The 14,545-nt window shown below is 35.6% G+C and overlaps 1 protein-coding gene across 2 annotated transcripts in view; it reads right to left on the bottom strand.

Moving 5' to 3' along the window:
• Positions 1 to 14,545, bottom strand: part of LOC107518244 (ST18 C2H2C-type zinc finger transcription factor) — a 124,248-nt gene that overhangs the window by 19,658 nt on the left and 90,045 nt on the right. For both annotated transcript variants that reach the window (XM_016159738.2, XM_036232851.1), the window contains exons 13-15: positions 8,208 to 8,323; positions 2,857 to 2,919; positions 1,981 to 2,049 (exon numbers count right to left, since the gene is read on the bottom strand). In XM_016159738.2, the coding sequence (XP_016015224.2) occupies positions 1,981 to 2,049; positions 2,857 to 2,919; positions 8,208 to 8,323 (248 nt within the window). The remainder of the gene's footprint in view (positions 1 to 1,980; positions 2,050 to 2,856; positions 2,920 to 8,207; positions 8,324 to 14,545) is intronic.

Raw genomic sequence — 14,545 nt, 5'->3', positions numbered from 1 at the left:
CTTATTTTGGAAGGAACCAGAATTTGGGCCCACAACTCACTGCTGGGCTTCTGTCTACATCATGTAAAGTTCTTATCTTTTATTAAAGAAAAAATAGTTTTCCAAATTGTTTTTGTGCACAATTTATTTTCTTTGCCATGCTCCACTACCATGGTAATCCATTAAAATTGGATGAGCAGTGGTATAGGTGAATTCCAGAGACTTGGCACATTACTGCGGCTGCCTTAGAACCTAAGTCATTTGCACCTGGTCTGTTCTGTCTCATGGCCCAACTTAAATGGCCTCTTGGAAAATCTACCAATGACTGTTATTGACAATCAACCATTAAATTTGGAATGAGGAGGGGTAAAGAGGAGGGAAAATCCAATTCTACTTGGAATACTGATGAGAAATAGATTTCAAAATATACATGAATACAGTAATTTAAACAGACTCTCACCCTTTTGTTCCCTTTTAAAAAAAATCCTAAATATTAATGAAAACAAGTAAGCTGTCATAAAATATTTCCTCTTCTGAAGTTTCTTGTAGAAATTATCTTTGTTATTATTTCAGTTGTATGCTCACCCTGGTTCAGATTTCTATCCAAACAAGAGTTTGGAAAAAATAATAATCCAAAATAATAATGAAAATGTGAATGCTATCTTTTTTCTTAAACTCTACCCTCACTTAACTGTCATGGAAATGCTTTTATATTCAAGCCTGAGGCAGAAAATAGGAGTAAATGCTTTTTTTCAAATGAAATATAAAATCAGCATATATCTCTTTAAGCTAATGAGAGAAACCTGCCCCGAGGCTTTAGTCAACCATTTTCAGATGTAATATGTATTCCATATTGTAAGAAAGGCTGAATGCTAGTTTTTCTATTAACATTTATAGTAAAATAATGGTTTGCTAGCATATCCCAATTATGGAAAAATCTGTGTCCAGTAATCCTGTTTTGGAATTCTCGAGAATCTAGAGAAGAGGTCAATGAAATAGCTCTTTTTCTTCTATGTATGGAAAATATCTAAAGCTGCTACTTGTTAGGTTACTATGTAAAACACATAGATACTGGAGATTGCAAGAGGACCTATCAATACACATGTTTTAAATTTATTATCAAACTTTATTCCTAGATATAATGTTTAGGGAAAATACTTAAGAGAACTGATAATTATTATTAAGATATAGCAATGTAGAAGTTTAGAGCAATTTAGTAAAATTGAATAAGTAAGTATTGAGCAAGTAAGATTAAGTAAGATTGAGTAAATATGCCTGGAACTTTTCTGTTTTCAATCTGTTAAAAATGAATCTTTACTTAGCATTCTTATATTTTAGTCTGGAAAAGTGGCAGCCAATATAGATGTATAGAATCTATACTGACAAAATCAATGTACTTCACACTTTGAAAATGAGAAAAGTTGTATATTTCTTTGTTCCCTTTACTATTTTTGGTACTAAAACTCTGATTTTTTATATTTTTTATAAATTTATTTTTTTAATTTTTAGATAAAAACTTAAATAAGTTATCTTTTTAAAACATATGCTCAATTATAATTTTAGAGGATATAAGGTAGATTATAACTTTTTATTCTATATATAACAAGATATAAAAATAAACAAGTGAGAAATTTGGAATAAAGAAGATATAAGAAATAATATGCAACTTTCTTAAAATCAGATTACAAAAGTGGTTTGCCCACCTTCATAGGTCTGATTTATTATATAAATTCTGAAATTAGCAGAAAAAATATTTTGTTGAACTATTACATCATTGCTTTAAAAATGACCGTAAAAACAAAATCCCCAAGTAAGCTAATTAATTAACTAACAGTGATTTGGTTTTAGTCGTTTGAACTTTTTGGTGAAAGAGTCTGTTGGTCATAACTTTAGTGAGACATGATTTACTACTTGTTAGTGACTGGTTCCGAATGAGGAGAGTCCCAACACGGTTCCCCACACGGTGAACGAGGGCAAGGAGGTCATTCTTCCCACACTTACTTTAGCTCTTGAGAGTTGGCAGCCATGAGGGATTTAAGAGTCTTATCTGCTAAAGGACATCCAGAAACACTAAAGAGAGATGAGAAAAACAAAAACAAAATACAGAACACTGACATATACAAATCCAATTTAAATGGCATCCCGAGTCTGTGAATATCTTAAATTTTCCAGTGACTGGGGATTAGGGACAAAATAGCTGGGTTTGAATCCAGTTTTGATATTCTACCCAGTTTGGGCTTGTGGGCACCTCAATTATTTCTCATAGACTGAGGTTCGTTATTTATTAAATGAAAGGCTTTAAAACAATGAGACTCCCCAGTTCTAGAACTCAGTGATTCAATTATTACTGACGGGGAGTTTATTGCTATTGCATCATCAAGAGATGATGCCTTAAGAGTTTAAATCAGCGCCAAAAGGGAAAGCAAATCACATCTATGAAGAAGGTAAGTGGAAAGGTTAAGCACAGCCTTTTGTCATTGTTTAACCTCTCTAAGCATTGACTTGTCATTTGCCCAGGGCTGAGGATGCCACATCTACAGAGTAAACAGTCAACTCCAGTCACACTGTCGTCTTACCTTTGTTTCACTCGAGTCCTAAAGTTGGACCCAACAAAAGCCCTAACAGAAACTCTAAGTTTGGTTTGTAACCTGGAATACAGGATCGGGAAACTAGTTTTGACCAAAAATCATGATTTCTGTACCATATAAGTGAAAAGACTGAAGATTTAACAGCTTTATTTCTGAAAAACCAAAGAAACCAAAACCCATTCTCTCTCCAATTCCTGCTCCAGATAATATCTTTCTAGAATCGGCAAGAATAGTATTTAAATTGGAACACGTTGATGAAAAGCTGGCTGCACACCAGGTTATTAGGTACCTGCGATGGGAAGCATAGTTTCCTGTGACGTGGCCACTTCCATCACATCCCGGCGTTGGACAGCTGAGTCAATAAAAATACGTATAATTAGAGTCAAGTACATTTCATGGAGTCATTAGCTCTGTTTGATTTGTTACAAGGTAGCTTCTCTTTTCAAGATCAGTTAACACGGTATAGGTCATTCGGAAGCTACTGAATTTAGGATTTATGCTACCAGTAGACCAGTGGAAAGAAAACTAGCATGATCTTAAGTAGTTAACTCTCAGCATCATACCCAATTCTCTAATTCAAAGGATGTAGGAAAGGAAGACATAAAATATATGTCTTAGTGATGTTGCAATTAAACAATCAACGGTGTTTTATTTCTTTGAAAGTATGTGTTAAAAAAAATAAATATCATAAGCCCATGCTTTATAATGAGAGTGGCTCTTAGGAATATCACCACCCATTATACAACAGAGTTCATATTTTTGTGAATTTTTAAGAGACAGGCAATATAATAACTTCATAAATAGAAAATATCTGGAAAAGAAGAAAATCTTTGAAAATACTACATTTGACTGAAATGTAAACTGATATTTTAGGTGGGAAAGTTGCTGACACTTCAGAAGTAGATAAGAAATTTATTAAAAAGCTTGCTATCAGTTTCATCCAAAGTTTGAACCCAACAAAGACAATTGGTGATTAACAACCTAAACGAACAATAGGTTTCTCCAGGGCATCTGCTGAAGACCAAAGTCTGTGCCATTTTATCTCAGAAGCTGGTCACATTCTGTGCATTTTATGTGTGTTTTTAAAATAATGTAGGATCATTATCCTGAGCAGTTTTACATCCGTAGTTGATAGTTTCCTGAGTTTCTCAGTCCTTAACTGTCCTTTGATGCTACTCAAAAGTCATTAATTTGAAGTAAGCAGATTGACCCCAGCCTACTCAGTGCTACTTGTGGTGGTGTTAATAGTCAGAGCTTCCTGTACATCATCCATGCTTCTGGTTTCTCTGACATCCTGTGTAAAGTGAAGGTTTATCCACATATGTATAGAATACACAATTTACTCTTTTGAAGTGACATTTAGGGGGAGAGTGACAGCATCCAAGATTTTCTAAAATGACACCTTCTAAGTATTTTTTTCCCCCTGTGAGCTAGCTATAAACATATGTAAACAAGTAAGTAAAAAATGAACAATGACTAACATTTGAGCTGAATAATCTTACTAATGCCATTCGTCCACTAAATTGAGGAACGATCTTTTCTGAATATTATACAACTAAAATATCAGAGGGTGAGAGATGGATTGTAATTCCTGAGAATACTTATTTTTGGAAACACATCGCCATCTAGTGTTCAAAACAGCATTGCATTTACTGTATTTTATTTCTTATTTTATCTTTAATTACTACTCCTATTAACACAGCCAGGAAAGGCAAGAAGTGTTAGTGATTTTTGAACCAATCAGCTATAAAATTACTTAGGAAATATGATAATACAGTATGCACTTAATTATCAGCTAATTATTATTGTTTTTTAGGGTTGATGGTATAAAGAGGTCAAGCAAGGATTGGGGTGGTGGTACATTGAGAAAAGCTTCTGTTTCAGATTCTGTTACAGCTTTAATTACAAATCTCTGATAAAAATTTTACACAATAACATGTGCAAGTACCAGTTGGGTAATATATTCTGGGAAGGTTTGCAAAAGAAAGTATCAAAGAGAAAGAATCAGAGAAATGAAACTAGCCAGTTCCCTGAGTAAGTGACATTCAAATTTAAGCAAATTTGTGCTAATCAATATTTAAAAATTTTATTTCAACCAACATTGTTTGGTAAGCAATTAAGGTACATTTATCTGTTAGAACAAAACAAAATATAATAAGGACAGGGCGAAACTGTAGAGAGGCTCTCACAAAATCAGTGTACCAGTATAGACACATATAGGTGACATCTCTTGAATCACTTAGCTTTTTGTAAAATGAGGTGAGAACCATGAGGTCTCCAGAGCATTAATGTCCTAGGAATTCATGAATATATTTCAAAAATTGTTCAATATTTTTAGAACCCTTCTTCTTTTGTATTTACTTTTAGGCCAATAAGAATTATCTATTACAAAATAATCACACTTCATTTTCATTTTTGAAATGGTAATGCAGGTTAATTATCAATCTTTTACATACATTTAGTTCATAATGACTGTCAATTTTCAAAAATCTATCTTCAAAAAATATGTTTTCAAGATATTAAAAATATGTAGAAGTAAAATCCATGATAAAATTTAAAATTTTGAATAGTAGTTCCAGAAGGAAATAAATACATGACTGACTTAAGTCACCTCTTTGGAAGAAACAGTATTCAGTGAAATTGAAATTCTAGTCTGTTTGGTACCATTCATCATGTTGTTTCAGCCGCCGAGCTTCAGGTGAATATTAAACTAAGAAGGGAGCATAGTATTTGAGCCAATAATGTTTATCACTGCAATCCTGAAAGAATGCAAAGTCTATGGTTATTTAAATATTGCTCACATGTCAATAAAGTAAATTGATGCTGTACTACAAATAATTTTACTGAACACCTCCTATATGCAAGACTCTTGTTACTTGGCAATAGCAATTGGTATGCGTTCCCTGATCCTAAGTCACTGTCCATGTAGTTGGGGAAATAAGAGTCAGCACAGTAAATATGTACCAATGGTGTGGACATAGAAGAGAACAAAACAGATGGAAGAAGAACACCGCTGTCTTCCTGGGGCCTCTGTTCTAGTGGGGGAAGCAGACGAAAGAGAATATGAATGAAGCAAAGTGTTTAAGTATGTTAGCTAGAGATAAATGCTGAAGGAGAAAAGGAGATCTGGAAAATCAGGCCTGGGGATGGGAGAGGTGACTACAGTAGCCACGAAGACCTCTCAGCTAAGTGACGGTTAAGAGAGCAGCTGAGGGAGAAGATGACATCCTACGGAGATCTGTGGGAAGAGCACTCTGGCAGAGGGAAGAGCAACTGCAAGGCCCTCGGGCCTTGGGAGAAAAGCACAGCGAAGAGAGTGCTGGTGGAGACTGAGAGTCCTAGAGGAAGAGAAGAGCTAGCTCATCATGCATGTGAACTGTTGGAAGTGGGTCTGGTGGTCCCAGCTGGTGATGCCAGCCTGGGAGTCCTCAGAGTTGAGATGGTTCTAACACCGAGAAAGGAGAAAAGAGTAGATGGAGGAGAGAAGAGGTTCCAGGCTGAGCCCTGAGGTACTGCCGTCTCCAGAGACTGCATAGGAGTCTGTGAAGGGGCAGAGGTGAGGAGGGACAAGAGTCCTCAGGTGTGGTATCCTATAAGCCAAGTGTAGAAAATGGATTGAGAAGGAGGGAGGCATAAGCTCTGTCACATGCTGCCCCAAGTAGGAACGAGAGAACAAAGAACGAGCATCCAGATGGGGGTTCCCTGGAGAACTTAAGAATGGTTTTGCAGAAACAATGAGTGAAAGTCTGTCTGGGAAAGATTCAAGATAGAAACTGAGTCTCACAGTAGCAACGATTTTCTTGAATTTTGCTATAAAAGAAGAAATAGGGGGTTGGGTAGAAGCTGGAACAGGAGAGAGCTTAAAAATAATTTTTATTGGGAAAATTTAAATATTTTTATGCAAAAGGATACAGAATAGCGGTATAGACACTGGTGGCTAAGTGAAGGGTCACTCTTTGCTAGAAACCTTCATTACTTGGCAGCTTTAAATATACTTGGGTATAAATATACTTTAATATTTAATCATTTACACATGGAAAATATTTCCTGCATTTCACTCACTCACTCACTCACTCACTCACTCACTCACTCACTCACTCAAACACAACCCAGCCAAGACTATACTACCTGCTGAGGATATAAATGCAAAAAAGCCAAGGTTCTTGCCTTGTCTTGGTCTGAAACGCCCTCCTCCTCCCCATTTCTCTCTTCCTCCTCCTTCCCTAATTAATGTCTATCTTCATATCTCTATCTCCCCTGCGCCACAACAGGAAGCTAAAGTGGAGAATTTCAGGACTTCTGTCCCGGCGATAGCCCAGATGAACTAGTATCCGAAAGGAAGCCGTATGAATCGCACTCTGAATTCTAACAACGTACGGTTAGAGATCTTCAGGGTTAAAAAAAGAAGAATGTGTGAGTTTTTGTGGGTAAAGTTCACAATCCTAGTTGTTACCACTGCAGTAATTTGGAGGCACCACCTGCACAGTATACACAATGCTCTGAATCTCCTCTCTGCCTCCGCGCCCCACCTGCTGGCTGGCCTCCATTATTCATCAGACTCTTCCAAAGGGTTGTCTAGCTTTCTAATTTCACCTCCCTGAACTTCCAGTAGCATCTGATAAAATCAAAGCCCAGTTTTGGAATTTTTCAGCTTATAGCTTCCATGACAATCATTTCCTTATATCTCTTCCTCTAAGTGGCCTCATTTCTGTATTGTGTCTTTTTTTTTTTTTCTTTCCGTCTCCGGTTTCAGCAGAATGTGGGTCCTCTAATTTTGTGTTGACCACTCTGCACTTTTCTTTCTACTTCCTCCCTCTACACATCATCTAAATCTCTACAGCAACATTTTAGATGATCTTCCTTATTCCAGATAGTCCCCAATTCATCCATTCTCAACATAAGTCTGTATACTGCTCTCCCTAAAATGCTACATACTCAGTTTGCTTTTCTGCTCAAACACTATGTGGCTTGTTCATGTGAAACCTGCCACCAGGCTACTCTTCTGAGGGCCCTCGTCCGTCCTGCTGGATTCTGTGTCTGCTTTCTCTCCGGGTCTGGTGGTGTTCAGGGCTCAGCTCATGGCTTTCTATTCCAGGAAGCCATGACCCTGCTCGGCGTGTCTTACCCTCCCACTCAGAAGTCTGCTGCAGTCTTCACTACTACTTACTGCTGTCAGGTGCTCTGGTCTGTAAACTCTTCTGAGTCACAGAACCCATGGGGAATGTGATGAAAACCATGAACTCTTACCCAAATAGCAATTTGCATTAAGTTTGAAAAGCTTTACAAACTCCCCAAAGCTCTGATTTAGAAAATCTGGGATCAGTAGATGTCAGATTAAGAATTTCTGATCAAAGCATAAACATTTCTAATTGTTTTATATTGTTTTTTTTTTTTTCTTAATCAATTAGACTTTCAATTCTCTTAGCACGAGATCATGCCATGTATACTTTTTTTTCATAAGCTTCTTAGTTCTGACCAATGGTTTAGATATATATAGAATATTTAACAATTGACTGGTTGAAATTGTCCTAAAATATTCCTTAAGTCAATTACATAAGTCAAAATGTTATTACTCAAAATTATGAACTTAAGTCTCTCATTTCCAGAATCTCACAGAGTATGCCATTTTGAATCACTTACGTGATTAGTTCTTTTTTAAGATCTCTTGCATGGAGCTTGGGTTTAGGGCTTGGTATGGAGGCCTCTCCAGGAAACTTTTTTTCTTCTAAATTTTCTAGAGAGCTCACTGGGTCTTTCTGGAGAAAAAATACAGAAGCACAGAAATCATTAGGGAACCCTAGGAAGACAGTTACATTTGAAGTTATCAGTGTCAAACTTGAATTTTGGCTTAAAGACTTAACTGAAATTCCTCCTAGGATTTGTACACAAATAAATAAGAGAATGACTATAAGGATATATCTTGATAGTTATGGGCTTTTGTCTTCAGTGAAGAACGAGAAATTATAATACACGGGGACACTTAAAAATTTCACATTTTGGCAAATGTAACTACAGAGGCATTTCTTCAGTTATATAATTGAGTTAATGTTTTAATATAGTTCAGGTTTTATTATATAATGAATGTTTCCTAGAGAAAATAGGACTATTTCTTTATGTACACAGTAGTCATTGGCAAAACAAAGAAATATTGCAAAAATAAATCACACAAATTTTTAAACAGACAAGGAAGTAAATTTACATCAACAAAATGTCCTTTCTAATATACAAATAATTAAGATTTAAATTTTTTGTTCCAATATGTAATAACTGGGTATTCAACATTTAAGCATTTAATTTGATTTTTGTGGGCAATTGCTTTTATTCTCACTTCTTTTCCTGCGTTTCTTAAGTTATCTCTTTTGCTAAATTGGTATCTTGTAATGCTTTTACTTACTGGATGAAATTTCTTGTCGGATTATCACTAATTTTCATGGCCTCCTTTTAAGCTTAATACTGATCTTGATTTCATAAGGAAAACTCATTAATCCTTTCAAATCATTTATTTACCATCTGATATATTATCTTACAGAATATTAATGATGGATTTTGATAATCACATAATTAGTTTACTTTATCATTGTTTAAATCTAGTAAATATAATACTTTCTTGATTTAATATTAAAATGAGGTTAACTAATATGAAAAACTATTCTAATTCTCAAAAGTAGTAATCTATTTAAGATGATAAAACTATTTTGAATTTTTCAAGTTAAATCTTATTTAAATCAAATGAAAATAAAAATGCGATGGCAAAACATAATTAAAGTAATCCTGAGTCTATACTCAAAAACAATGGGAAAACAAAATCTCTGAATTTTTCCAACCAAAAAAATTTTTAAACCTTGATCTCAGTCATAAAGATAAATTAATTTCTTTCCTTAATCACTTAGATAACAATTCAATCAATTATTTTACACAAGATCATACAGTGGTAAGTACATTAATAACTATCTCAAGGAATGTTGCTTTCAGACCAAATTAATAAAACCTACTTTGATACAATTTCTTTCTTCATACTATGTATAGTGCTAAGTATTCCATTTTATTTTATTGATAAATGTTTGAAAATAGTAGCAGATAATAATATATCATTTAAAAACAGAGAAATGGGTGCTTGATAATAGTTGCCTGCTAAGATACAAAGAGAAGCGCTATTTTAATGGCTACTTCCATGGAGTCTGTAGCAAAAATAGATGAATGATACTTACACTTTTCAAATTTTACTGTGGAAATGCCTAAAGTGAAGCAATTTACAAATATAAGACCTTAAATCTAATAATACCACCATCCGTTACATTTGGTGTTATCTGGATTCAGCCTGGGTAGTATTTTCCACTGTAATTCAAAAATGTCTTGGCTTTTGGAAAGTAGATACAAATGCTAAATCCAATATTAAGTCTCACTGTGGAACAACCTTTGTTTTTCTGTTTAGATGTTAAATTTTTCACAAAAATGGCATATAGTTAAAAAAATAAACATTCGATTATTTTGTTTATTATAAAATTAAGAATAAAATATCCCTAAGAAGGTCTGCACATTTATAGACAAACATATGATAGTTATCAGCTGTTGTTTGAGTGCTGAATCTATACATTATGGAAAGCAAAGGAATAGGGGATTTTGAAAAAAATGATCAATTATGAAAGTTTATTATTCGACTAAAATACATACAAATATAATGCTTACAGAATATATTGTATTTAATTTGGTATATTAATTTGTGGTAATGTTTAAATAAGGTAATTTCATTTGCTATGATCTTTCAAGTATTTATTAACTTCTTTTAAAAACTATAGAGTGCTACATATGCAATTGCATTATGAATTGTTTTGTTCCCTTTTCCTTGCTTAACATACCACCCTTAAAAAACTTGCAGCAAGCATATGTATTAAAATGCAGGTGACCATCACTAAGAGAATTTTTAACTTTGTCACAGAAATATTTTATATCAGATAAATTCCTAAATAGCACTTAGTAAAAAATAAGCGAGTATCATTTACGAGAATTTTTTCAAAATTTAAAGTATCATTTTGAAAATAATAATTTCATCCTATGGCTATGTGAAGAAGAATGTGACATATATGTACGTGTTTAGAGAGTATATGGATACAATAAAATTCCTTTAACGTACAGATGGAAGTTTATATTGGTTTCAGTAAAGATCAGAACATAATGGTAACATGAATAACAGATAATAGCATCTGGCACTTTTAACATTTCAAGCCCTGAAATCTTTGGAGAACTGACAGTTGAATGAAACTGACAGCCCTAGTTATTTCTCAGTATTTTCCTTTTGAGATATTTTGAGTTTTTTCCAGATTCAGGATTTTTTTTAGGGGGCATCTGGACAGGCTATTTCACTGAAAGAGACAGACAATATTTTCTGAAAATTACCACCAAAATTAAGCAACTGTTGTGCATATGAGCTAGATAACAATGAATTAGAAATAATCACTCAATTTCTGTGTGTGTGTGTGTGTGTGTGTGTGTGTGTGTGTGTGTGTGATGTGGGGGGAGGGGTGGTTTGGGGATGTTGCAGAGGTGGCAACAGGAAGGATGTGGGTGTGGAAGCAAGAACAGATTACAAGCCAGTCTTCTAGGCTGCGTGCAACCATCCCAGTACATCTCACTGGAAATGACAAGCATGGACAAATCCCTGGTCACATTCTGTGGATCTAGATCCTACTGTCATAGAAGCATTGTAGACCACGGTTGCCTCCACCACACCTTGCCACATACCATTTCTTCATTATTCTCACTTTCTCTTTCCTTTCTAATTTTTCTCAATATTTCCTAGTCGTCTCCATTTTGGGGTGTATTTTTTTCTTTTATTTCTCCCTTTTTTCTCTCTTCTTTTTCTCCTCTTTAGGGAATCCCAGGCCCAGGCTCAATTTTCTCCTCTAAAACTTTGATGATGATTATTAGGATAATGAGACACTTTCTATAAAGATCTCTTATCTTTATTCTTACTGGGAGCGGTAGCCCTCTGCTATCTTTGCAATGAGGGCAATAAACACAATCTACTTTTTCAAAATAATACCTGTCAAGTATCACATTTCTGTTTTAAGATTCAGAACAAGATATGAAAAATACTCTCTATTAGTAGGCTACCTTGGTGCAGACGATGAAACAAAGAACAAAAGGTGAGAAAGTGTACTCAGGAGTTACAGTATTCCAAAAGCATTCTTATGTGTCTCCTCACTGGCTGTAGCTTCCCCCAGCAATGAGTCACCCATATTCATATAACTGTGACAATAAACTTCAAAAATCTGTTGTCATCTGAAACCTAGGGCAAGCACTTTGACTCTAAGAACTCACTCAGCATTTTCAAATTTCTCTTTGTTACTCTTAATGACATCGAATTTCTATATAGTTTCTAAGTTCGAATTTCAGAATACCTAGGTTGCCAGTCGGAGCAGCAAAATTCTGTACTATCACACCTGAAGTAAGCCATTCTGAAAAGAGCGGAAATCTAATCTAAACCAATCCATTTTTTTTTTCACCATAAATTTGCTGGGAAATAAAACACAGTCACAGACATATAATCATTAGATGAGAACATACTCTAGTTGGATCCATGTCTGCCCAGGTGAATCCAGATGTTTTTCAAAATTATGCAAAAAATAAGATTGGAAAGTAAAGTTAAAATATTTATTACAAGACTTCAATTTCTGGCTGAGTGATAAGAAGTGTAGCCACGAAGGTCCTTGATGTACAAACTAGACCCCCAAATGGGAGAAGTCTCTCAGAATAAAGGAGAAGCAATTTGACATTGCTCCTGAGGGCAAAAAAATTATAGACAATGCCAAACAACACAAGACCCTAAATGGAAATGAGAGCCACTTTTCTCAAATTTGTTTCATTATGTCTCAGGACTAGATTTGTACATCTGATTCTGCATATGAATAGAAAGAAGATTTCTGGTGAACATTGACCATGGCCCACTTATAGCAAGAATGAGGACAGGAAGCCTAAGTCTTACCTGGCATATGGCCTTGAGATGCTCTGAAACACAGTGGGTTTTACTCTAATAAGAATCATCCAAGAATAAGGATGCAGTCATGCTTACCTTGTAAAGTACTGTTGTTCATATGACTTTTACTGAACCCCATCAATGGATCTTGTAACTAGGAGTTGGTTCCCCCATTAGTGGTGCAAGTTGGGCTATACCACGGTCTTATCAGCTGGAGACTAAGCAATCTTGTGAATTGGAGGGTCAACCTCCCTTTTCTAAAGCTGACTTGTATAGAATGAGATTGAATCAACCAACACTTATGATCTCATCTTGACTGTGCTTGATGAATTAAAGTGATTATCACCAGATTTCTGGATGATAAAAATCCAGAAAGCCAGGTGTAACTTCTATTCTTTTGAACAAGCCTGAAGTGGTAAGGCAGCAGTGGGAATGTGGTAGAGGGAAGGAACACATGTTTGCCAGTTTGTGGTCATCGCTTAAGGCAAACCAGCTTTTATACTTTGCGAGGGTCAGTATTATACTTATTAAAGTCAAACATAAATTAAGAAACTGTTCTTCTAAAATAGTTTTACGATAGATTAATTAAGACCATTCCTCAATACTTTAGGTGGATTTTAAAAAGCCATGCAGAATAAAATGACTAAAACCAGTATGACAGAATCTAATCAGAAGCCGCTGTGGCATAGATTTCCTTCTCCCTTTTCTGGAAGGTGTGCGTGGTGATGACAGAGGGCCTGCATTGGGTCCTTGGGGCACTCCTCCAGGAACCCGACCCCAACCGCGGCACAAAGAGTTGACCATTTCTTCCTTTCTATGTTCTGTGCCTGTTCACATTACTCCATTTGTCAACGTGTCTGGTTATTTGTCAGTCCTCCTACCAGACTAAGCACACATGTGGTGGAGGCATGTCCTCTTCGGTGTTAACGTCCACGGGACCTATCTTACTGCCTGGACATATAGACACCAGTGAAAGTGTGCTCAAGGAAGGAAGGAAGAAAAGGTGGCAGGGAGGGAGAGAGGGGCAGTCAGAAGGGGACCGGAAACAACCCAATCCTGTGATCGCTACTGTTTTTGTCAACTTATGCTCTGAGATGTTAAGGCATATGATAAAATCAAATTAGTCTCCCTCTCAAAGTCCCTGAACTTCAAAAAGCTGAAAAAGGTGGCGCACGCTTTCAGAGAATGGCCCTTTCAGTTCTTAAAACGTGTACACTAGCAAGTATCAATAATTTCTCTGACAAACAGTGAAACAGAATTACTTACTGCAATAATTTGGGTCACATTTGCAGTGATGTAGAGTCTAAACTACAGAGAGTTCTGGCTATGAATTCTTTTGAATGACACTAAGTCATGCTAATCAGGCCAAGCCAGGTGGCTCAAACTATGAAGATGAAGGCTACATGAATTCCTACACAGTCACAACATCTGGCTTTCAAGAGTGAAACCACCTTGAAGATAACCAAATACACAAATGCATTTTCTTGATTTTGAAATTGATATAATTCAGACATCCAACATTCGTGATCTAATACCTCAGACAGTGACTCTACACAGTCGCCCCTCAGTATCCATAGGGGACTGGTTCCAGGACCCCCTCAGATACCAAAGTCCATGGATGCTCAAGTCCCTTATATAGCATGGCGAAGTATTTACATATAACCTATGTACATCCTCCCATATACTTTAAATCATCTCTAGATTAGTTATAATACCTAATACAATGTAAATGCTGTGTAAATAGTTGTTATACCATATCATTTAGGAAAAAATGACAAGAAAAAAAGTCTGTACATCTTCAGTATAGATGCAACCATTGTAAGTTTACTACACAACACATGCCTGTGGATAAGGAAGGCCGATCTTACAGTTATGCTAACACAATTCCCTCACAAAATTCAGTAAATGAATTTGATGTGATTCTTACTTATCCCTGAATTGATTTCATCTTCTATTCTCTGATTCAGAAAGAATTCCTAAGTTGGCATTTCAGTGTTGAATGATA

Source organism: Rousettus aegyptiacus, unplaced genomic scaffold, assembly GCF_014176215.1.
Source record: "Rousettus aegyptiacus isolate mRouAeg1 unplaced genomic scaffold, mRouAeg1.p scaffold_m13_p_15, whole genome shotgun sequence".
Taxonomy (NCBI): domain Eukaryota; kingdom Metazoa; phylum Chordata; class Mammalia; order Chiroptera; family Pteropodidae; genus Rousettus; species Rousettus aegyptiacus.
This window is presented reverse-complemented; position numbering and strand designations above follow the sequence as displayed.